General features: G+C 44.4%; 1 protein-coding gene across 2 annotated transcripts in view; it reads left to right on the top strand.

The window, feature by feature from the left end:
* Window positions 1-26,347, top strand: part of GEMIN5 (gem nuclear organelle associated protein 5) — a 168,247-nt gene that overhangs the window by 17,847 nt on the left and 124,053 nt on the right. Inside the window, exons 4-6 of one of the 2 annotated variants that reach the window (XM_077468384.1) lie at window positions 10,235-10,416; window positions 17,709-17,860; window positions 24,344-24,460. In XM_077468384.1, coding sequence (XP_077324510.1) covers window positions 10,235-10,416; window positions 17,709-17,860; window positions 24,344-24,460 — 451 coding nt within the window. Of the gene's footprint in view, window positions 1-10,234; window positions 10,417-17,708; window positions 17,861-24,340; window positions 24,461-26,347 lie in introns of both variants that reach the window. The other variant, XM_077468382.1, reaches the window with a different exon arrangement.

The following is a 26,347-nucleotide window of genomic DNA, read 5'->3' as shown; positions in this document are numbered from 1 at the left end:
GGAGGTGAAGGCGGCAGGATTTAGCCAGTGATTGGATATGGATGGGGGCTGAAGGAGAGGTCAGAGTAAGGATTACACCCAGGACCCTGGCATGTGTGGAGGGACCAATGGTTGTGTTGTTATTAATGGTGAAGTCACGGGGGGGGGGGGGGGGGGGATTGTGAAGGAGGAAATATAACAAGCTCAGTTTTAGAAAGATTCAGTTTGAGGAAGTGTTGTGACATCCATACTGATATGTCATTCAGTAAGTTGGAGATCTGTGAGGAGATTGAGAGGGTGAGTTGAGGAGTGTAGAGATAGATCTGGGTGTTGTCGGCATAGAGGTGGTATTGGAAACCATTGGAGTTTATCAACTGGCTCAGGGAAGAGGTATAGAGCGAGAATAGGAAGGGCCCAAGGACAGAACCTTGGGGTACCTCAACAGAAAGAGCAAGGGGAGCAGAGGATATACAATTAACAAAACAAATTCAAATGTGTGTGTAAAAAAAATATATAATATTTGAATTTCTTGTTTTGTTAATTGTGAGCAGCAACATTGTCTCATCTAAATGCATTATTTCAGAGCTTGTTGTGTCTTTTTAATTGTGTAACCTTTTTATTAAATAGTTGTTTTATTGTAATTTATTACTGAATCTTGTGTTTTTTGTTTAGCACTTGTTTTTCTTTCTACAAAAAATACAATCCTATAACTCCTCTAGAAGTGTTTTTTGGTCAAAAATAAAAGTAATTCCCAATCATACATGGTACTGTTATGCTGTGACTTTCAGGTGAATGGACACTGGCCAAATAAAGGCAGGAATCTTGGCCCAGGCATAACCCCTTCCAGCTCAGCTAAGCCTTAGTTTTTAGCCAGTGTCCTTTATACGATGGATGTGCCTCCCTGTAGATATTTTGTGGACTTTGATTTCCATAAATCCTGGCCTATTCCTAACATGGAGTGGTATTTATCTGTATTGGTCACAACAGCCAGCATGCCATGAAGGAATGTTCCAGGACCCTGCATAAAAGAGCATGGATGGCCTGTAACGCTACTGATCATCACTGGATGGATACTCTGGGTAGTGATCTCCATGGTACTGTATACCAGGTTAACCCATTGTTGGGATACTCAATAGGTCCTGGAAAGGGGGGGTGTTGTGTCCGTAAGGGTCCTGTGGGACACTCCCACTGTGATGGTAAAAATTGGGACTGTTGGCCCTGCCACGTGGATTGTTAAATGTCTGTGAGCATTGTGAAGTTGGTGGCAGTCTTTGCCCTTGGTGTCCCACTGCATTTGAGCTGTTTTTCTGGTCGTTTGTTGGTACAGAGTGCTCCGCCATAATAGCAGTGATCAAAAGCAGAAGGTGCATGCATAATGATGTGATGGCACGCGTTCTGCAATTGCACAGATGCTGTTTTCTGGTTCCCTCGGACAAACGGCCAGCGGTATCTGGAGACACTTGATCAGAGGGGTTGACTGCCACTTCAGTGTTTTGCTTGTGCTTACACTCATCTCAGTTGGGTGCCCTCTCCCTATATAGTTTTACAGACCCGCATCGAGTGATTTTTCTCAGGCAGAAGGGGGGCACGTTGGGGTGAGAGTGATGGGGTGGGCTCTTAAATTGAAAGGACCCTGCTGCATAGTTTATCCTGCAAATAGCTTCCGGAATGGTCTGATTAGCTGTGAATCCCTGCCCTTATCTAGTATTTCCATCGTCTCAGGGGAACAATCCTCTTTGTTTCAAGGGAGGAATTCTCTGCAGTCATATGTGGGCTATGTGATTAGTTCTCAGGGGTTCTCACAGCCTTGAAATGCCTGGGACACACCACGTTGGCACTCTCCTTCCCTCTCCTCCCCTTTTTGAGGGAGACGAAGCATCAGAAGAAAATGTGATGAGAAAGAAGAGTAGGGCCGGCCATATATGGAGCAAATTTATTTCCTGAAACCACGGGTTTCACAGTATTGACAGGGGAATCTCTCCCACCGAGCCATTGTGTTCTCCCAGTGGGGAGAGGGTCCCAGTGTTTAAAAAGGCCACAGATAATAGGTTAGAGGTCCTCTTTAATGTGTCCACCTCTCTGGTAGAAGCAACTCTGCAGCCTGCAGTAGTTGTGGTGGGAGTTTAAGGGTTTGGCAAAGTCAGTTCCCATTCCCAGAGAATCAGACTCTGAGGATCGTTTGCCTTTCTTGGGCTGTCCTATCTTCTTTTTTTTTTTTTTTTTTGGCATAAAAACACAAAAAACCTTACACCAGGAGGGCGTTTGGCTCACAGTGCTACACTCTCCCTCAATTGACCATAACAAACCAAAAAGCTATGTATGACATCAATATGATCCCAAATTATAAATTTTAATATAAATACAGCAATCGATAAATAATGTGAACTACTGAGCGGATAGCCCAACACCTAGACACACAACTACTACACACTAGGAGGAGTGCTGCTGTAATCAATGAGAGGGAACGTCACCTGTGAAGACAAAACAGCGCAGACCTCTGGTGTAGTAAGGCTCAGTTCACACTGGTGCGCTGTGGGAAACACTGCAAATTCAGTGCGAGTTCCCGCATCACACTTGACACGCAGGCAGTTCACACTGCCCTCTGCGAACTGCTGCGGGTGTCAGTACAAAGTTAATGACGCCCCCAGATCGGATTGCAGTGCGAACTGTGAATTCAGACAGGAATCTGATCGCATGGGTGTGAACACCCATGCAATCCGATTCTGGTGCAGACAAAGGGTCCTTGCAGAGACATTGCATGTGATCTGCACAGCAACGTGGTACTAATCACATGCAATGTCTGGCATCGCACCAGTATGAACCAGCCCTAGAGGGATCTTCAGCTTTGTTGAAGAAGAGGAGGAGTCCTTGAAACTTGTCCTGTGACCCCACTTTGACAGGAGACATTGTCTACTGAGAGTTGTCCTTGGGATTGAGTGAGCCAAGCTTGAGCAGCAGAGATTTCTGGCATCCATCCCAGCTCTTCACCTGTCAGCTGACCACACAGTGATCTGGACACTGTGACTGCTCATCCATCCTTTCCTTGTTATTGTGTTGAGTGGGCTCTTTCTCGTGGACTATACACACTCTCTTTATTTTGTGAGTACATTTATGTGTTATTTTTAATTAAGCCCTTTGATCCTTTTACTACACCAGAGGTCTGCACTGTTTTCTCCCTTCCTTTGCTTCCATCTTCTTTTTTTTTTTTTTTTTTTTTTTTTATTTGTGTGTCCATTTACCTGGAAGTGGCAGCATAACCAAAGTACTTGTGAACCAAAAAATTCTTATTTATTTAATGTCATTTAATTTCCATTGTTCTAGGCATGTTATTTTAAATATAACGCTCTGCAAGTTGCTAAACATACCTGTAGAACAATGACTAGTTTCCTAGAATGTGGTGACATAAAGTGCTAATTCCACTCCTGTGACCCATAGGAGAAGTGTAGCCTAAAAGCTTAGGTTTATAAACAAACAAAAATATTGCTTTTTGACTAGTGGAAGTATAACTTGGAAAAAAAAAATCATATATAATATATATATATATATATATATATATATATATATATATATATATATATATATATATATATAATTTTTTTTTTTTTTTAGCAGGTGTCTCATACTTACTCTTATGTGGTAGTGCAGTGTTAATTTTGACATCAAATTTCAATCTAGGTTTAGTCATATTTTAGTCATCTAAATTGTCTTGGTTTTAGTCTACTAAAATAGTATTAATTTAGTCAGCGAAATTAAAACTGGCAGTAAACATAAAAAAACACCTTCAGGATACTTCTGTTTTGTAAATCGCTTGAAAGATTCTTCCTCTGTTACCCCTGCGTTTGACAGAGGTGAAAAGTTTAGAAAATGCATGAACTTTAGGCAGCCAGTGACAGCTGAGCTAATGTAAAGTGAAATATTTGGTCCTCTGAAGGCACGAGTGTATCACATGCAATGGCCAGAAAGGTACTGCAAAAGCGTGCAGATTACAGTAAATAGGAGAAAGACAGACGGGCAGATGATTGGCAGCAAACACATCATAGAAGCATTTTTTAAACTAAGGAAGTATTTTTATGCAAAAATATAATTGTAAAAGCTGCTATAGTGCTGATCCTGTAACAGGAAAGTTGACGAAGGTCAGAGGCAAGTCAGAACTTCATCTTCAAACGTCTTTTTGGATCACTGGATCAACATGACAGTGATGGATCTAACATTTTCAGGATATCTCGGCTCACATAGTTATGTCAGTACAAGTTCCTAATATTGACCATGTTAAGATGGCCATAGATAGGGAGATTTCTCCCTGACAAGAAAGGACAGTGAGATCACTGCCTGTCCTCAAGAACTTGGGCATTCTCATCCCACTTAGCCAGCACACTTGAGATGGAATAATCATCTGTGGAACAAATTGAAAATTCCTGTGTGTGATAATGAGCTGGCACTTTAGGTATTCCTATTCCCATAGTTAGAATGAGGCCCCATGCTAGGCATTGTACTATCATACTGCACTCCGTTAATTTGAAAATCAAGGTGTGACCTCCTTATAATGCAGAAGTTGGGCACTGCTGGGAACTTGGCCTTGGAGATCTTCCCATCAGAGTGCCATGTTTCAAAAATTGAATGTGTAATTCAGCATTATTCTGAACTTCAGGACTGCTTTTTAATCTTTTGACTGAAAGCTTTCAGCTTCTACAAGGAATATTTTCACATCAGCTGAAACGCATTGCTTGTCACGTGGCTCATTAGTATTGTTTGAGCCTACTCATGAAAGTTCAGTCTGGGGAGGCACCTTTTGCTTTCTACATCTAATCTTTTAGAGAATTATCTTACTTATGGAAATCCATTAAAGAATACCAAATGATGACATAAAAAAGCTATTCCTTTTGGTAACTACAGCCATCATTCCCAGAGATTCTGCATTTTCTGGAAGCCTCACCTCTTTCTCCAATCGTCTTCCAGGGCAGCATGCAAGAGATGGGCTCCTCCTTCCTGCAACAGGAAACACATTAGTCTACCATTATAAATTTGTTAGTCTTACCTGTGTGCTTCAGTTGTTTCCTCTGGACCCACAGGAGCTGCAACATTTGTTTTTTTTCCTTCAGTCTCTGTGCTTTCTACAGGGGTCTCCCTGGCCAGCCTCCCATCCAGCCCTGCAGGCCTTGATAGGGTGAGCCGGGGGGCAGCAATCTCAGGCCTAGGGCTCCGCCTGAGGTTTCGCCCCTACAGAGGGGTATGCAACTATCCCCCCAGCTGCCCTACATGACGCCAGCATTTTCCCCACAGCTACCGCTCCTCGCTGGTGAAGGGCCATCCAGCCGAACTCAGCACTCCAGGTGCTTTAGAGGTTCCCTCGCTGGCCAGGCAACCTGGCTGCCGACTATCCTGCCCACATTCCCGCAGACCTCTCCGGCGATCCTGGGAGGTGTAGCAAGATGGCACAGACGCCGGTCATGCGGTTCTGGTCAGTGGCCATTTTGGTGGAGGCTGGTGCCTCTAGGGCAAGCACTAGAGTGGTTCACTTCTGGTCCGCTGCAGATTTTAGATACTAAAAAAGGCCTTTAATGCTTCCCTCCCTAATGGAATTCTAGGAAGGACGACATGGCAGGTGCAGGTGTGTCCACCAACCCACACGGGGTCAGCTGGGGGCAGGGCTGGAAGCAAATAAAAGGGCCCTCTAAGCAGAGGATCCCGGTGGCTGACCATGTCGAACACTTCTCCACCCTGCCCTGAAGATCTTGCATATCAGGACAGCTCCATGGTAAACCAGAGCACTCTGAAGTCACCTCCTGTCTTTACCTCACTACAAACCATACAATTGCTTTGATGCATTGTAAACCGCCCACCTCACTCGGGTTCTTTTGTGCTTACTTATAGGCAAAGGCACTAGAGGAAAAAAAGGGCAAAGACCAGCAGCAAGGTATGCACCTCTTGCGGTCCCTGTTTTCCCCCCCGAGTGGAAAAAGCCACTATGGCAAAAATACATAAACAAAATGGTGGCTAAGGAGTTGCAAGGCTTCCTTAAGGACGTGCTTAATTCCTTCAAAAAGTTAATAAAGAGCACTGTTGGGCCAATATGCTCAGCGATAGAGAAACTGGATGTGGCAGTAAGCTCTAGCGAAACCAGTACCCTATCTACCAGCAGGGCATGTATCCCCTCGGGTAGCAGGGAAGAGGCAGACCAGCCAGAAAAGGACGACGATTTGGATGACCCCAAACAAGAGTCAGAGGACGGCTTATGCTTGTATTCCGAGGAGAATGACCTGGCATCAGAGGGCATCCCATTTCCCTCAGAAGATACGGATAATCTTCTAAAGGCTATAGCAGACACACTGGGTATCAAAGCGCAAAAAGCCACAGCGCTTACCCTGCACGACAAGATGTACAAGGGATTGCAGCCCAGGGAGCCCAGAAGGTTTTCGGTGCATCAAACTCTTAAAAGCATAGTCCAGAGGAAGTAGGAAAAGCCAGAAAAGAAGTTCTACATACCAGCCGCGGTCAAGCTCAGGTATCTATTTGCAGAGGAAGATGCCAAGACTTGCGCAAAATGTCCCAAAGTGGATGCCTCCCTCACGTGTGTCAGACAAATCTGACTTGGCCTTTGACGATGCAGAGACCTTAAATGATCCAATGGATAAGAAATTAGAGGCGCTACTGAAAAGGGACTGGAAAGCAGAGGTGGCGAATTTGAATCGATAGCCTCCACCTGTACAGTTTGCACCCTGTTAGTCTGGCTGACTCAACTGCAAGAGTTGCTAGAAGGAGAAACGCCAAGGGAAAAGTTAGTGAGGACCATTCCCACACTAACCAGAGCGGCAGCTTTCCTAGCCAATGTCTTGGCTGAAACAGTAATATCTTCAAGGGCCACAACCTTAGTGAATTCAGCCAGGTGAGATGTGTGGCTGAAGTCATGAGAAGAGGACATCGCCTCCAAGAATAGGCTGTTTGAGATCCCATTCACGTGAGATTTGCTGTTTATGCCAGACCTGGAAACTGTCCTGGACAGGACCACATTGAAGAACAGAGGCTTCCCCTTAGCTAAAAAGAAGCAGGGGAATGTGCCCTTTTCGTCAGTCCAGGAGATTTAACCAGGCGGGAGCAAAAAAAGAGCTGGGGAAGACAAAACTAGAAAGGCAACGGAGACTTTATCCTCAAGCCTCCCAACCCAAATAACAAAAAACAATGCCAGTCTTTAGGTGAGGGGCAGACTGGCAGCCTTTGCTCAGCAGTGGAAGGAAGCTACAAAAAATAAATTTGTCTGCCACACTATAGCGAAGGGCTACGCAATAGTGTTTTCCGCCCACCCCCCAACCAAGTACCTAGTAGCCACACTTCGAAGGGACGAAGACCGTGCAAAGGCTTTTCAAGAGTCGCTGGAAACCCTGTTGACCCAGAAAGTGATTTGTCATATTCCACAAGAAGAGGAGAAAACAGGGTTTTACTCACATATATATTCGCATATATTCATCAGACAAACCAAGACTCATACTGAACCTCAAGCTGCTCAACAGAAGGATAAGATGCAAGAGATTCAGGATGGAATCCATATATTCGGTCAGGAATACCGGGGGGGGGGGTGTTATTCATGGACGCAATAGACTTGCAAAACGCATACCTACATGTGCCGATAAAGAAAAGTCATCAAAGCTACCTAGGGTTAACGATCCACGAGGCCGACATCCACAGTGCATCTGCAGTACACATCTTTTGCCTTTTGGCAGCTCTTCTGCACCCAGATCTTCTCAAAGATTATGGCAGAAGCTCTAAAGGGCCTAAGATGGCAAGGCATAGGCCTGGTACCATACCTAGACAATCTGCTGCTGTTTGCAGATACAGCAAAGAACCTAGAAAACAACCTTTGCACAAGTATGTCCTATCTACAAAACCTGGGGTGGATAGTAAGTACAGAAAAATCGCATCTAATTCAAAGCCAGAGGTGGTATCCTTGGGATATGTCCTAGACGCCAGAGTAACCAAAACCTTCCTGAATGAAGAAAAGAACAAGGCAGTGCTAGGACTGATGACGTCCTCAATCCCAGCTATCACATGTGCACCTGGGCACAGCTCCACATGAGGCCTCTACAGAATAGCTTTTTGACCCAGTGAGATGGCGACCCATCATCCCCAGAGATGTCCATTCCTATGCCTCAGTTGGTCAAACAATATCTTCAGTGGTGGCTCAATCCACTGTTATCTCGAGGGGCGCAGATGGACGCAAGACAACACTGTGAGGATCACCACAGATGCCAGTACCCTAGGATGGGGGGGGGGGGGAGGTGTGCACATGTGAAATCTCTGTACACAGGGGAAATTGAACTCTAGATGGTCTTGAACCTCCTTGAATATGAGGGAATGAGGAAGCGCTGAGAGCATTTCAACCAGCTATCTAGCGCAGAGATGTTCGGATTCAGTCAGACAACGCTACGACGGTGGCATACCTGAACAGGCAAGGAGGGGCAAAATCCCCTCATTTTGATGAGCTTGACAAGCAATTCTGTCATGGGCCAAGATAGACATCAGACAGATCTCGGGCATCCACCTAATGGTCCCCTGTCCCAGGCAACATGTTGAAAGACCAAAAAAAAGACCAAAAATAAAGTGGTCCCTAAACCAAGCAACCTTCTTGTGGATCACGCAAACCTGGGGAGTGCCCAGCAGCTGTGTTATGCATTTCCTCAGACCAAAGGTGATCCAAAAAATCTGGGAAAAAAGGGCAGCAGTGATGCTCGTAGCACCCCACTGGCCCCAGAGAGCATGGTTCAGTCACTTTGAAAAATCTCAGTGTCCAGCCGCAGTTAAAAATACCAGACGTCATATCACAAGGGTTAGTCAACCACCCGTGAAAGTCCGCAGAACTTCAGAATGGGACCTCCTCCCCAGTGCTAAGAGGATACCTCTCTCCGTCATTCGAACCACTGAAGGAGTGCCCAGATAAAAATCTTATGCCGCATACACACGAGCGGACTTTTCAACATCCAAAGTCCGACGGAATGATTCCGTCAGACTATTCGATCGTGTGTGGGCTGCAACGGACTTTTGATTCGCAAAAGTCTGACGGACTTTAGAAAATGGAACATGCTTCAAATTTTTCCGACGGAACTCCGCCGGACCCGGTCCCTCCGAAAAAATTTGCTCGTGTGTATGCTATTCCGACGGACTAAAACCGACGCTAGGGCAGCTATTGGCTACTGGCTATGAACTTCCTTATTCGAGTCCAGTCGTACGTCATCACGTTCGAATCCGTCGGAGTTTGGTGTGATTGTGTGTGGCCAAGTCCGCTCAGTCGAAAAGTCCTTCAGAACTCTGTCGGAACTCCGGCAGAACTCCGGCAGAACTCCTTCGGAAGTCTGTCGGACATAAGTCCTCTCGTGTGAACGGGGCTTTACACTTAAAAACTGCGCTCTTAGTGGTCCTAGCATCAGCCACTAAGTGCGCTAAGTGAAATTCAAGCTTTTTTTTTTACCTGATGGACCCTACTGCCTGATCCAGACAGATAAAGTAGTCTTCTTGCCAACTAACGACTGGCGTAAAACGCCCACGTTATTTGTCCTCCATGCAGCAGTCAATAGGAAAGCAAGCATTGAAAAGAAACGATGGCCAGCTGGATAAAGATTGCCATACAAACGGCCTATCGGGCACAAAACCTTGCCGCCCCCCCCCCCCCAAGTGAGGTCAAAGCCCACTTGACCAGAGTCTGGGCAACCTCGATTGCAGAGAAGGCAGAGGCAGCACCGGAGCAGATCTGCAGGGCAGCGACATGGTCAAGCTTCAGTACCTTTTGCGAGGCACTACCGCATTGACCAGCTGTCCAGTCAAGACCAGACATTTGGCCGCAAGGTGCTCCAGGCCTTATCCCCACCCTAGTAAGTATTGCTTGATACATCCTCTTGGATGCTGTCCTGGAAGATGATTGGAGAAAACAGAGTTGGGTACCGGGTAACTCTTTTTCTAAGAAGTCTTCCAGGACAGCACTAGTTCCCACCCTAAGTTATAGTACCAAGGATTGTGGGGACATATTGGCTTAATGAGTGTTCCTTCGGTGCTTTAATACTTCTGAGGCACACAGGTAAGACTAACAAATTTATAATGGTGGACTAATGTGTTTCATTTTGCAGGAAGGAGGAGCCTATCTCTCGGATGCTGCCCTGGAAGACTTCTTAGAAAAAAGTTACCAGGTACATAACTCTGTCTGCTTACTTTTAACTAGCAGAAAACAATGTGATCATGGTGTTGTGTTTTTTTTCTTTTCTTGTTCTTACAGAGCACAATCTCTGCCGTGCATTGGTCTCCTCTGGTAAAGGACTTGCTGGTGACTGGGGATGAGAAGGGAATAGTGGTTTGCTTTTGGAGTAACCGGAATGATGGGCAGCAGTTTTTTCCCGAACCGAGGACCATATTCTGCCTTTCTTGCTCTCCGCACCAGGAGGATCTGGTGGCTGTGGGGTATGTTTGCTAATCACAATTTTCCATTTTACAGTGAAAATGCCTTTTCCTTTTTGACATTTTCTAAATTGACTTTTTGACCATATACAAAATGTGATTTTTATTTTTTTAATTACTTTCTGGGGCAATTTTTCCAACACAGATTAAAATCCACATTTTTGCTAGAAAATTACCCCAAACATTATATATTTTTTGAAAGCAGAGGCCCTGGGTGGTGGATATTGGAATTTTTTATGTCGCACAATAACTACGGAACTGTTTATCAAGCACAGATTTTCTGGCAAAAAATCTACTAAAATAAATCTTAGTGCATACAAACACACGGTGTTCCATAGAGTAAAAAGATACCAAGCATGCCAAAATTCAAAATTATGTTGCATGTGAAATGGTGACAAAGTGTAGTACCTAAAATTTATCATAGGTGGCGCTTTAACATTTTTATTGGCACAGCAGTATGGCGATGGCAGCTGTCAGGAGTGTGTATCTACACTCCGCATACCGGCTGACGGCTTTCTAATTAAACTAACCAATGGCTGCACAGCCATCAGATTGTTTTCCATGCCTCCAAACCACCCTGCCATGCTTCCTAAACTCTGCTGTCCCCGGACCTATACAGTGGGTGTCTCTGGTTGGAGGGGAAGGAGACCAGTGAACATCCGTTTGCGTAGCTTTCCTAGCTAGAATGAACCCAAATAATAAACATGTAAAATGTCACTTCTGATTTCAGGTGCCACTTTCCCTGCCCCTTGAGGCACATACATAAATGCTGCCGTCGGGGTAGTCTACATTTTGAAAACGTTGCCTGTGACACACATCGTTGTGCATGCTGGAGTGACAGCATTAATTCTAGGGCCATTGTTCACCGTTAATTCTAAACTGATGACCTGTAAGGGCTTTTAAAGCAGTAGTCTGCTTTTTTACTTCTACAATAAATATCTCCTAAACATGCACAGATTAGGAGATATTCACGTTTGTAGCAGTCGGTGACATTACAGATCCATTCTCACTGCACTCTCAATGGACGGCACATTCGAGTGTGCCGTCTATTCAGAGCGCTGTGCCATAATTGTCACTCCCATGCGCAGGAGTAGCGCCATTGTGGCTTGTCCATTCAAACTGCTGGTGCGCTTAAAACTGAAAAGAAGACTGGGAGAAGATGGATGCCCTGACAGCGCTGGGCCACTGGAGGGATCCACTTTACAGGCAAGTCTGTCATAATGTGCAGTGCTAGTATGCACAGTAAGGCCCCTTTCACATAGGGTGGATCAGTAATGATCCACCCCGTGATCATCCGCTCGCTCAGTGGGGATCGCTCCGTTGTCCCCGCTGAGCCGGCAGCGGACAGGGCGGTCTCCGCACACGGTCTCTCCTCTATAGGGATTGGATGAGCACGGACCGTCTGTCCGTGTTCATCCGATCCGCTCTGCAGACGGATAGAAAAATAGGATTTTCCTCCGTCTGCAGAATCAGACAATAGAGGATGTGCATCCGCAGACACACGCTATCCCATAGGGATGCATGTATGTCCGTATTTCATCCGCAAACGGATGGATGAAATCCGGGCATGTGTGAAAGGGGCCTAAGAATTAAACTGTAGGAGGACTTTACCAACACTTTAATGCATTGTCTGTGGAAAATATAGGGTACCGAAGTTTGTCGTTTGCACAAATTTAAAAATTTACAAGCTGGGTATCTGTTTACTCGAAGCAACCTCATCTTTTATGTTTTACCAAAAAATTGGGTGATACATTGTGTATATTTGTGTGCCCTAAAAACTGTTCTGGCAGAGGAAGGGTTAAACAGTTTGTACATGATTGGCTGCTTTCCTGACTGTAACACCTAAGGATTGACAACTCTGAACCTGGAAGTGATCAAATCCTGAGCCTGTTAAAACCACTTGCTGACATTGTTCTACTTTCACTGGTTGACATGAGGTAAAAGTTAACCTGGTAGATTCGTCATTTCAAAACCTTAACTTTTTAGTATAAAATGCAAGCTTCAGTCCTTACTCCATTTCAATTAAAATGGAGTTCAGTAGATGGGAAGTGACAAGCCGAGCTTCACTTTTACCTGTTGCTACCAGTGTAACACGTGTGTGTGTGTGTGTGGCGGCAAAAGGGTGAGCGTTAATCCTCACATGCCACATATATGCGTCACTGGGCAGCCAATATCTCTGTACTGAGAGCGCTCTCCCTGTGAACTCCCAGCACAGAAACCAAGCTATAAAAGGGAATTCATCCACACTAGCATCAGTAGCCAGTGGGATTGGCTCCTGACCATGTGACAGCCAATCACAGTGGTTACATGATTGCCCATCCTTCCCGGCGTACAGACCCTATTGAAGGAATGCCATGGCTTGAAGGGAAGGGGTTAACAAGTAAAGTCAAGGTTTGCATGTAATTAACCAGCTGAAGCTATCTTTGGATCAATTGGAGGCTCAACTTCAGTCAAAACTGATTTCTTACGTTTTGGATAGAGTAGGGGAAGGTTAGAATCTTTATCTAGTTTTAATTGCCATCAATGGGGTTGCTTTACTAAAGGCTAATCCACTGTGCATTGTAAGTTCACTTGGAAGTGCAGTCGCTGCAAATCTGAGAGGAAGATCTAAAATGAGGGGAAGCTCTGCTGATTTCTATCTATTATCCAATCATGTGCAAGCAAAAATGCTGTTTTTGGTTTTTATATTTAATTTCATGCATCCCCCCCCCCCTCAGATCTACAGCGACTGCACTTTTAAAGTGGAGGGCCACCCTAAAAAAAAATATGAAAAATTACCAAAAAAAAAAAAAAAAAATGAAAAATTTTTTTTTTTTTTTTACTTACCAGAAGTGCCTGTTGCTAGGCACATAATCCTAATCTTCCTCTTCCTCCTCCGCGGAGATCTTCTTTCTTCTCTCCTCCGTGCGGCGTCTTCTGGGTAATGGGTCGCGCTGTGTTCTGGGAACTGTGTGTTCCAGAACACAGCGCATCCCATTCACAAAGCGCTGTGCGACTCGCGCATGCGTAGTAGGAAACGGGCAGTGAAGCCGTACGGCGCTGGGACCCGAGAGCGGAGGGACGGGTCGGCCTCGGGCGGCCGACATCGCGGGCGCCCTGGACAGGTAAGTGGGCTGATTAAGTCAGCAGCTGCAGTGTTTGCAGCTGCTGACTTTTTTTTTTTTTTTTTTTTTTTTTAAACGGCCCTCCGCTTTAAGTGTACAGTGGATTTGCCTTTAGTAAATCAACCACACTGTCCCTGTTAGGAACATTTCCTCTAATTTTTTTAGGACAAGAAATTAAAGAGGAACTCTGCTCACATAATTTGTAAAAAAAAACATCTTTGTCATTCTGAAACTTCCCTCCAACCGCTTTGCATATTATTTTATATATACTGTGATTCTGTACTTGCCAATTATGCTGCAGAAATCTCCCTCCACTAAGTCTGGCTGCAGCCATTTTAACTGTGGGCAGCTGAAGCTGCTGTCTTGTTCACTTCCTGGATTTACACAGAGGTACGCCCCTGAGAGAGAGAGAGCTGTGCATGATGTCACAAGCCTAGGCTTTTTACCAGACAAGAAAAAGGAAGTGGGTTATATAAGGTATCTACTGCCAGAATAAAAATGTTTTACTATCCAAAGCTAAAATAACAAGGGCAGAAGATTTAATAGATGGAAAGTTGAAAAAATGACTGAACGTCTGCTTTAAGAGAAATCTCTCCAATGAGGACTCAAACATAAATATATTTTCCTTGAGTGCAAAGGGGTTAGTACTTCTGGCAATGTATTTGTATTTCATGCCTACTTATCTTGGTGCACACCTTTGTTTCTTTCAGATCTGCTTAGTATGTGCATGAAACAACTTGTACACTTGACCTCTGTGCTGAAGTTTCCTGTAGTATTGGACTGGTTACTTCTGTTCTCTCCTTCCTTGTGTAGGGAGACTGGTCTTGTATCTGCCTCCCCCTGTAGATTTCTGCAGACAGTCTTGCAGGGAGGTCTTGCTGGGTCCCTGCCAATCGTTACTACTTGTTTAACCACTTAAGGACCACCCACCGCACATACTGCGGCTGGGTGGCTCTATTGTGCGAAACAACGTACCTGAACGTTTTCATGCAATAGGTAATGCTTGGTGCATGGAGAAGGATGGACCCAATGTCCGCTGGCCACCCTCGATCTCTTCACAGAGGGGCAGAATGTGGATCTGTCTATGTAAACAAGGCAGATTCCCATTCTGACAGGGGGAACATGGGAGATTGTCTGTTCCCAGTAATCAAGAACAGTGATCTCTGTGTTGTTCCTCTCAGTACTTCCCCCCACACAGTTAGAAAAACACTGGGAGAACACGTTTAATGCTTTGATCACCCCGATGTTAACCCCTTCCCTGCCAGTGTCATTTGTAAAGTGATCAGTGCATTTTTTATTTTATTTTTAGCGCCGATCACTGTATTGGTGTCACTGCTCCCCAAAAAGTGTAATTTAGGGTCAGATTTGCCCCCCACATTGTTGCAGTCCCACTAAAAATTGCTGATCGCCGCCATTACCAGTATAAACAATAAAAAAATGAAAAGTCCCAAATTGATCCCATAGTTTGTAGATGCCATAACTTTTGTGCAAACCAATCAATTTGCGTTTATTGGGATTTTTTTTTACCAAAAATAGGTAGCAGAATACATATAGGCCTAAACTGATGCAAACGTTTTTGTTTTATGTTTTTTTTTTTTTTTTTTTTTGGCATATGTATTCTAGCAGAAATGTATTATTTTTTCAAAATTGAAGGTCTTCTTTTGTTTATAGTACAAAAAATAAAAACTGCAGAGGTTATCTAGTACAACCAAAAAAAAAAAGCTCTATTTGTGGTGGTGGGGGGGTTATCAATTTTATTTGGGTACAGTGTCGCACGTCCGCGCAATTGTCAGTTAAATTAACGCAGTGCCGTATCGCAAAAAAATGACCTGGTCATTAAGGGGGTAAATCCTTCCAGGGCTGAGTTGAAATATCTGAGTGTTCAAAGGCATTTAGTGCATGCAATGTTGACAGTATATGATTATTCAGGAATACGTTTACATGAAAGTTTCTTTTGCCCATGAGTGGTTTACTATTACAGTCCCTGCCCCCCAAGGAACTTCTAATTTAACCACTTAAGGACCGCCTCATGTAGATATACGTCGGTACTTTGAAGAGGGATATCTCAGTAAAGGCAGCAGCTGGTGCCATAACCGAGATATCCCTCTTTACAGGAGGCGGTCCTGTGTATAACGGTGGTCTCCATGCCGGGTTCGCCCCGAGATGACCATTATCGGCGGCGGGAGAGGTGCCACCCGCCACTCTCCCGCCGCCTCCGCTGCTTACCCGGAGCCGGGTCCTTTCTTCTGCTGGGTATGGAGATGAGTGAGGCTAAGATGGCCCCCACTCGTCTCTATACCATAGGAGGGCGGAAGCGACGTCAAAACGTTACTTCCGCCCATACCTCTTAAAGGTCAATTTTTTTCAAATGACTTATTTATTTATTTTGGCATTTAGGTCCAAATATGAGATCTGAGGACTCTTTGACCCCAGATCTCATATTTAAGAGGACCCGTCATGCTTTTTTCTATTACAAGGGATGTTTACATTCCTTGTAATAGGAATAAAAGTGATCCATTTATTTAATTTTTTTTAAAAGTGTAAAAATAAATTAAATCAAGTAAAATAAATAAGAAATTGTATTTATTTATTTTTTTTAAAACACCCCGTCCCGATGAGCTCGCGCACAGAAGCGAGCGCATACGTGAGTAGCGCCCGCATATGAAAGCGGCGGTTAAACCACATATGTGAGGTATTGCCGTGATCAGTAGAGTGAGAGCAATAATTCTAGCCCTAGACCTCCTCTGTAACACAAAACATGCAACCTGTAGAATTTTTTTAAATGTTGCTTATGGAGATTTTTGAGGGTAAAAGTTTGACGCTATTCCACAAGCGGCACAATTTTGAAGCATGACATGTTGGGTATAAATTTACTCGGCGTAACATTATCTTTCACAATATAAAAAAAAAAAATTGGCTAATTTTACTGTTTTATTTTTTTATTCAAAAAAGTAAATTTTTTCCAGAAAAGTGAGCTTGTAAGACCGCTGCACAAATACGGTGTGAAAAAAAGTATTACAATTACCGTCATTTTATTCTCTAGGGTGTTCGAAAAAAAAAATATATAATGTTTGGGGGTTCTAAGCAATTTTCTAGCAAAAAAACGGTTTTAAACATGTAAACACCAAATCTGAAAAAGAGGCCCGGTCCTTAAGTGATTAAGGTCCCTAGCTCACTTTCATACATACACATACTAGGGCCAATTTAGACAGGAGTGTCGTGTGGGAGGAAATCAGAGTACCTGGAGGAACCCCACGCAGGCCCAGCACAGGGTGAACATACAAACCCCAGGCAAATGGTGCCGTGGATGGGATTTGAACCTACGACCCTAATGCTGCTAGGTGGTGCTGACCACTTTAAAGTGGTTGTAAACCCTTACAAACCACTTTGACCTACAGGTAAGCCTAGATTAAGGCTTACCTGTAGGTCCAAGCAATATCTCCTAAACCTATACGGTTTAGGAGATATTTGCCTGAACACAGGCACCGCTGTCCACAGCGCATGCGCCGTAGACAGCGGCGCGCAGGCGCACTGAACGCGGCAGTTCCAAAAATGGAGCTGCCGCATTTGTCGACTCCCGTGCGCATGCGCGGGAGTGACGTCATCGCGGCTTCGCCGAATGACAGCGGCGGAGCTGCGAGACGCCACAAGCAAGATGGATGCGGCGGACTACAGGGGACAGCGCGACTTCGCTGGCTCCTGTGTCAGGTAAGTGACACATAATGGGCTACTAATGCGATGCATAGTAGTCCATTATGCTTTACCTTTGCAGGGAAAAAAAGAGGAAGTAAACTCATCAGGGTTTACTTCCTCTTTAAGCACTGTGCTGCTGGTTGAACAAGAATTGCCAATATTTTGTCATTTCACTTTTCTATCCTTTTAAAGGTAACTGGAAATTTGTTACAATAGAATACTGCAATTTACACATGACTATGCACCTTCTAAAATGAGGGCCTCTGTATTTGAAAGACACTTTTTAACAATTATATTTGTTTTACCAGCCTAACAATGGGCATTATCCAGACAACACATCTGTCTGAACCAGGGATAAAGCTATTCATGGATGATGAATGCTATAAAGTGCCCATTTTTTTTTTCATACTGCCCAGAGCTGCAGCTGAACGTGACGTGACTGGTAGAAAATGCCGCTATCTTGGGATCAACATTAGTAATGTGTCTCATCTCTCCCAGGTACAAGGACGGCATGATCGTCCTCATAGATATCAGCCGCAGAGGAGATGTGGTGCATCGTCTGCGTGGACACGATGATGAGATCCACTGCCTGGCATGGTGCCTGCATCCCCGAGAGGAAGAGTTGAATCAAAAGCTGGAAGATGCACCAGGTATATCAGTTAGCTAATCTGTTAAAAAAAAAAAAAAATCCACTGACAACCATGTGTTTCCAGAGATAAAACACATAATTTATTCAGCCATTCTGTCTGTGTGTCAGGGTTTCTGCAGTGACTCTTGTTTCATTTGTATTCTGTACAGTTCAGAAATTGTTGTTTAAAGTTACACTCCAGTCAATCGTGAAATCTTTGCAGTAAAACTCCCTAAGGGCACATAGCCTGCCTTTTGGATGAAACTATTTTTTTATTCTAGTGCTAATCCTATTTTAGCTAGATAAATTGCTGGATTATTATTGAATGCCTGTGAAACAGAGAAACACAAACACATGCCAGTGAGTTCTCTGTTAACCTGCTGCATATGTGCCGCCACACATGGTGCATGAAAGGGAGGTTGCGCAGCGCGGAATCATTTACAAAAAAAAATGCTGCGCTACCAGGAGTCAGTTTTGCTTGCTGAATCTGCATGCAGAGAAATATGTAACGTAATCTAAATATACTGTCCTTGTTTAGCACTTAAGCATTGGCCTCTAGATTGCTTTAGCACCTCACCTGGAAGTCTAAACCGCTAAATACAGAGTCAAAGTATATGTGGGTGAACTATTTCATCTGCCAAAATATTTGTCTGTTTAGACACTTTTTTTTTTTTTTTTTTATTCCCAAACTCCTGCCGCATTGCTCATTTTTTTTCATCACAGCAGCTTCCTTTGTCACCCCCTGTCTCCAGCTTACTCATTGGACAACAAATAAACAACACCTAAATTGTCAGGCCCTACATTGACCTATTATAATTATGTACAGTATATTATTTAATACTCTACAACATGTTAGATTAACAACAGTGTGCTGTGCTACACAGCTTGAAAAACGCAATGTAGTATCTTCTACGGCTTTTGTTTTTCTAATGTTCAAGGAATTACGGTAATTGAGATACATTTCTAATAAGTCTACTAGAAATGCATAAAATGCAGTTGGAGCTGAACTGCAGGCACCTAATTAGGAGATGTGTCCATGGTTTTATATGGTTAAATGCATTTTACATAAAACTAGAAAAACGCCTGAACCTCTCTAGATAATGGATTTGGCTATGCTGTTTGGCAGGGGTGGCTAGAACAGTAGAATAACAAAACCGGATTACAAATCCTCTGGCAGGTAAAACCATTTACAAATATACGTGCTGTGTTTTAGTTGATTGCCCAAAGTTGAGCTGTAATTTTTAAATAAAAATACGTTTCAGACAGCCAAATGCAGTATAATCTTATAATATTATCATTACTTTTGCACAAAAAAGGCATTACTAAACTGAAACAGAGAAATATTTTAAAACAGATTTACTACTAGGCTAAGGCTTTATCCATAACTTCCACACTTTGTTGTTCTAAAGTAGCACTGTGACAGAATGATTCACTATGCAAAGCTTCCAATCTACCCGTTGGAGGACTGAAAATGGGGATTTAACATGTGCCCACACAACAATGTAAATTTAAAAATATAGCTTTATTTATACATTACATTAAAATAGTTAAAATCAATATACACAAGGTCACCATATCGAATATATAATACACATGAGCTAACATTCAGTGGATCGGTGTATTTTGCATCCAACTGCTTCCTCGGGATCCACGTTGCATGTATATTCAAAAGATATGGCTGATAATAAAAAAGAATTTTGTAAACTTAATGAGCAACAATATTAACAGGACATTTAAAACCATTCATGAAAAAATGTTTTACACCTAGATAATACAATATGAGGCAGATGTCTCGGACTCATGGTTAGTAACCTAAAGACAACAAGAAAACATGCTGTAGCAAACACCAGTCATACAAATCATAAATAGGAAGTACAGCCATGCAAACAATCTAGCAGCCTAAGCCTACAAATTCCCAAGAAAAAAATATGCCAAATTATAAACTCTAACATATCCTGGCCAGTGGCCTGACCAGTGTTTGCTAGGTAAGGGATGGGGTACGTTTAAACCCAAAAAGTTAAGATTTACAATGTTATAGGGAACATCTAGAAATGTTGTTTGCATCTGAGCAGTACTTCTGGTATGTGAGGTTGCCTAGGTACTCCTGTGTCTACAGCCTCTTGGTTTTTCACCTGCAGTAGAAGACCTAAGGCAGATCTTCCTCTAAATTTTGATCTGTCAGCTTTAGACCAGCACTTCTATCTAATGGAGGAGCATAGCAGAGACCATTGGACATCAGCACTGTCTGAAGAGGGTAGTGTTGGATGGACTAGTAGATCTAGATGGAGTTCACAAGTAACTAACAAATAAAAGCCAGGCCAAATACAATTCTTTACTACCCGGGAAAGTGTGCTGACCTGAGTGGCATCCTTACTCGTCAAGGTACCTTCTCCTACTACAGGACAACTGACATAAGATAAAGAAACAGAAATGTTGTGCTCTTCTTATGCTTCTAGACTAGATGCCTCTTGTACTATTTAGTTGATGCAGTCTTGCACAGGAGGATACAGCATATGTCTATACTACCATCACTCACGTTTCTCTAGAACAAGCTTTCACACTGACTGGTTGTGGGATTAAGCCTGCTCCATTTTGTTAGTTGGGCAAGGGAGTTTAACTTCTTTGTGTTTATTTTAATTTCCCTCATTCTGAGCAGTCCCTTTGGCTATTATTGTGTGTGTATATGGGGTTTGCTCTCTTCCCACCTCTTCTACAACAGGGGTAGGCAACCCCGGACATGGGTACCGAAAGCGGCATCTGAAGCCTCTTTTGCCGGCAATCTACTCCCTCCCCATCAGCAGAACAGCGCAGGGAAGGGTCAGTGAGACACTGATGCATTCCAATTTTAGAATTCCCCACGCTACACCTGCAGGGGGAAGCACTGTACCCCCACACATTGTAAAAGATGGGAAACGTTGTTTGGTCCTCTAACTTTGCTGTAGCTGCAATCGTCAGCTTTTGTGATGGCGAAGAGATCGGGTGCAGTTCGGCTAGGATGGGTAGTCCCTGTTGCTAGGAGGAGGACTGTCATTGGCCACTGCTAAAGCCAATCGCAGTCCTGGTAGCCCCATCCACCATCTGAAGGAAGATGACCCGCTTGGTTGCCACTACCGATCTCAGAAAGAAGAAATTTCATTGTGATTGAGAAAACTACAATCAGGTGACAGTTTGTGGAATTACTGTTGAGCTTCTGGGAACTTTGTTGAAATCATTCCTGAATCGTTACATCACTTACTACTGAACCCCTGCATTCTGTGCCCCTTTAAGCCTCAGCCATATTCAGCGCAAAAATCACACCCAACTATTGCTGCGATGCAGAGCACCACACTATTTCTCAGCTGCGGGGGCCCAACTTATGATCCTGCACACAGGCCGACTGCTTTCAGAAAAGGCCTCTGACCTGAGTTCATCATTGCGCATCCATTCCAGATGCATGTATATGACATCACATACAAGCACATGGACTAGATGCGAGAGGTGGATCAGCAGGATGAGTGTGCCAGGACAGGTAGATGTGTCTCATCTCTGCTTTTTTCACCACTCTGCATATCATAGATGAGAAGAGGGTACAGTGGTGGGTAAAATGAGCAGGAGGGGTTCAGAGGTGGCACAGAAGAGCAGGAGGGCACAGCGGTGGGGCAGATGTGAAGGGAGGTACAGTGGTGGAAGAGATAAGAAGGGGGTTCAGCAGTGGGACAGAAGAGTGGGGGGGGGATACAGTGATGTGGCAGATGAGAAGGGGGTTACAGTGGTGGGACAGAAAAGTTGGGGGGTAGAGCATTGGGACAGATGTGAAAGGAGGTGTATTGGTGGGACAGATGAGTAGGGGGTACAGAGGTGAGACAGATGTGCGATGGTGGGGCAGATGAGAAAGTGGGTTACAGTGGTGGGGCAGATGAGCAGATGGATTCAGTGTTAGAACATATGTAATGGCGATTTAGTAGTGAGACAGAAGAGCATGGGGATATGGCGGTAGAGCAGATGTGTAAGGAGGTACACTAGTGAGAGGGATAAAAAGGTGGTTCGGTGGTGGGACAGAAAAGCAGGGGGGTACAATGCAATGATGGGGCAGATGAACGGGGGGGAGGTTAAGTGTTGGTCCACATGAGAAGGGTGTTAGTGGTGGGAAAGATGAGCAGGGGGGATTCAGCGGTGGGGCAGATGAGCAGGCGGGATTCAGCGGTGGGGCAGATGAGCAGGCGGGATTCAGCGGTGGGGCAGATGAGCAGGCGGGATTCAGCAGTGGGGCAGATGAGCAGGCGGGATTCAGCGGTGGGGCAGATGAGCAGGCGGGATTCAGCGGTGGGGCAGATGAGCAGGCGGGATTCAGCGGTGGGGCAGATAGATGAGCAGGCGGGATTCAGCGGTGGGGCAGATGAGCAGGCGGGATTCAGCGGTGGGGCAGATGAGCAGGCGGGATTCAGCGGTGGGGCAGGTGAGAAGGGGGGATTCAGCGGTGGGGCAGGTGAGAAGGGGGGATTCAGCGGTGGGGCAGATGAGAAGGGGGGATTCGGCGGTGGGGCAGATGAGAAGGGGGGATTCGGCGGTGGGGCAGATGAGCAGGGGGGATTCGGCGGTGGGGCAGATGAGCAGGGGGGATTCGGCGGTGGGGCAGATGTGAAAGGAGGTGCATTTATGGGACAGATGAGCAGGGGGTTACAGTGGTTGGGCAGATGTGTAGAAGAGAAAGGAGGTACATCAGTGGAACATATGAGCAAGGGGGTTACAGTGGTGGGGCAGAAGAGCAGGTAGTACAGATGTGCAGGAGGTACAGTGGTGGGGCAGATGAGAAAGGGGGTTACAGTGGCGGGGCAGATGAACAGATAAGTTCAGTGTTAGGACAGATGAGAAGATGGTTCAGTGGTGAGACAGAAAAGCATGGGGGTACGGCGGTGGAGCAGATGTGCAGGCAGGTACAGTGGTGGGGCAGATGTGCAGGGGGTTACAGTGGTGGGGCAGATGTGCAGGGTAGTACAGATTTGGGCAGATGTGCAGGGGGTTACAGTGGTGGGGCAGATGTGCAGGGTAGTACAGATTGGGGCAGATGTGCAGGGTAGTACAGATTTGGGCAGATGTGCAGGGTAGTACAGATTTGGGCAGATGTGCAGGGTAGTACAGATTTGGGCAGATGTGCAGGGTAGTACAGATTTGGGCAGATGTGCAGGGGGTTACAGATTTGGGCAGATGTGCAGGGGGTTACAGTGGTGGGGCAGATGTGCAGGGGGTTACAGTGGTGGGGCAGATGTGCAGGGGGTTACAGTGGTGGGGCAGATGTGTAGGGTAGTACAGATTTGGGCAGATGTGCAGGGTAGTACAGATTTGGGCAGATGTGCAGGGTAGTACAGATTTGGGCAGATGTGCAGGGTAGTACAGATTTGGGCAGATGTGCAGGGTAGTACAGATTTGGGCAGATGTGCAGGGTAGTACAGATTTGGGCAGATGTGCAGGGTAGTACAGATTTGGGCAGATGTGCAGGGGGTTACAGTGGTGGGGCAGATGTGCAGGGTAGTACAGATTTGGGCAGATGTGCAGGGTAGTACAGATTTGGGCAGATGTGCAGGGTAGTACAGATTTGGGCAGATGTGCAGGGTAGTACAGTGGTGGGGCAGATGTGCAGGGGGGACAGTGAACTGAGGTGTGAAGGTGCATGAATTGGGGCTGCATGAGAGTGCAGGATGTTAGTTTCTCACTACTCAAGTAGTTTACAGCATTCACATTATAAAAATCCTTTTCACGATTGAGAATGTTAAGTTGACATCTTTTCGTTATAAAATCGGCACGCTCAATTTATTTGAAAACATTTTTTGGCACACTGTGCTCAAAAGGTTGCCTACCCCTGTTCTACAACCATATTGCCCAGATGGCTGGGGGGCTCTGGATGATCTAGTGCTGGGCAGTGGGCACATTTGCTTTCCTGTTACAGAAGCTATGTAGGTGGTCTTAGTGACTGTGCAGTTCAACAAGCACCACCTTGAAACCTACCTGCACTCCATAAACAGCGCTTAGCACTAGGTCTGGTCAGAGGCAGCCACACCCTTCCCATCTTACAAGTCTGTGTGAGGACACTTGTGATGAGCTGTTAAGCAGCTTTCCCAGAACAGAGCATTGGAGTAGGAGAGCAGAAAGCAGTATTTTCTATTTGTACAAAAATAATTTTAAGGCAGTACCAAGAAAAATCAGGCACAAATTATGAAATGCAGTGTCTGTCTAAAAAAGATAAAAATGTATAAGACTTCAGTTGAGCTTTAAAATATGGAATAGCAACAACCTGGAAGGTTAAAATGTACTTTTTGGTGTACATAAATAATTCACAATGTGTTACTGCAAATACAGGATAGTTTTCCCTTTAATTTAATCTATAGCTTTATTCTAAACACTAAAGGCATCTAACCTCTATAGTGGGTTTTTAGAACTTGGTTAAAAAAAAAAAGTCTGGCTCCCTACATGTTTGCGCCCTCTGTGCTGGATCCCATTCTGAGCCTGTGTTCTTTCTTTTCATCAGCAGCCGAGCAAAATTCAGCCAATGGAGACCTCCTGCCAGAGACTGAGAACAAGGACTGCTACCTGGCCTCAGGCAGCAAAGATCAGACTATCCGTATATGGAACTCCTCTACAGGAAAAGGTGGGCTCCCAGGGACTAGCATACCTTACTGCATTGTTATGCAAACCATATATATGCGCAGGACTTCTGCATACTAACACTGATACAATAAAGTTGTTTGCAGCTGAATGTCATTAGACAACTATTACAAAAAAATTTAAAAAACATTTATACCGATATAGCTGTTGAAAACAAAATGCCTTGATTATCAAACTACAAACTGTGTTGCTGTATACTAGGGTTGTTATTTTTTTTAGCTTAGCAGCTTTATGGAATACCAGTGACTCATGAGAGCTGTTCTATTGACCTGCATGCCACTCATACCTGCAACTACAACCGTTTTCAAAGTCGCCTTTACACAAAATGAAACACAGCAGTTGAACCCACCATATATCACCCAGTAACCAAGTTTATTGCTGCCATGTTGCAAGGGAGTGATTTGGGATGTGCTACAGGGCATTGCAAAAGATCACTGCTGTGTAACTAGAGACTGTCTGTAAGTGACTCTTATAGGAAACTATGGCTAAAGGCATGTAATAAGTGACTAAATAACTGCTTCCATGTTACAAGAGCATTTAATCGACTGATGCCATGTTAAAACACACTGCAGGTGAGCAAGACCACATCTATAAGCACAAATTTGATAGTGCAGATCAGAAAGAAAATCTATACTTTTTTGTAGAATATTTAAAAAAAAAAAAAAAAAAACTCAAGAACAATATATTGCAGCTTACCAGTTCTCAGATGTGGTGACTGCATTAGTTTTAGTTTCGTTTTTTTTTTTTATTCATTGGCTTTTTTTAATAGTCTGAAGAAATGACAAGAAATTAAGGTATCTGTTGTGACCACGATGCAAGAGTAGGGAAGTATTAAACCCCTGAGGAAATTTCCTGTTATTTCCTGTCCCATAGACACAACCGGAAGCAATAGGAAATCTTTCCAAAGTAAGGGAACAGAATGTTCCCATAGGAAGAGTTCCTCTTTAGGGCCAGTTCACACCACATGCAGTCGTTTGTGTTTTTATTTTCTTCATTAACCACTTATAGACCGGACCATTTTGCTGGTCAAAGAGCAGACCACTTTTTGCGATTCGGCACTGCGTTGCTTTAACTGACAATTGCGCGGTCGTGTGATGTGGCTCCCAAACAAAATTTACGTCCTTTTTTTCCCCACAAATAGAGCTTTCTTTTGGTGGTATTTGATCACCCCTGCGGTTTTTATTTTGTGCGCTATAAACAAAAATAGAGCGACAATTTTGAAAAAAACGCATTATTTTTTACTTTTTGTTATAATAAATATCCCCCAAAAATATATAAAAAAAAACATTTTTTTCCCTCAGTTTAGGCCAATATGTATTCTTCTACATATTTTTGGTAAAAAAAATTGCAATAAGCGATTGATTGGTTTGCGCAAAAGTTATAGTTATATAATTTTTTTTTTTTTTTTTTACTAGTAATGGCGGCGATCAGCGATTTTTATTGTGACTGCGACATTGCGGCGGACACATCGGAACTTTTGGAACCATTGTCATTTATACAGTAATCACAGCTATATAAATGCAGTGATTCCTGTGTAAATGACACTGGCAGTGAAGAGGTTAACCAGTGGGTGGCAGTGTAGGGGTTAAGTGTTCCTAGGGGTGTGTTACTAACTGTGGGGGGGCTGGGCTTTCATTTAGTGAACACTGATCTCTGCTCCAATCACATGGAGCAGAGATCAGCGTCACTAGTTGGTAGGCAGAATGGGGAAATGCTGTTTACACAGCATTTCCTCCATTCAGTCGTCCTGTGAGACGATCGCGGGTATGCCCACGGCGATCGAGTCCGCGGGACCCGCGACCGGACTCACTGGGGCGCGCTCGTGATGCCAGGGCGGCATTGAAGATTGGACGTACCTGTACGCCAATAT

Source organism: Lithobates pipiens, unplaced genomic scaffold (genome assembly GCF_037356315.1).
Source record: "Lithobates pipiens isolate NorthernLeopardFrog02 unplaced genomic scaffold, aLitPip1_a1.2 Scaffold_8, whole genome shotgun sequence".
In the NCBI taxonomy this organism is placed as follows: domain Eukaryota; kingdom Metazoa; phylum Chordata; class Amphibia; order Anura; family Ranidae; genus Lithobates; species Lithobates pipiens.
This window is presented reverse-complemented; position numbering and strand designations above follow the sequence as displayed.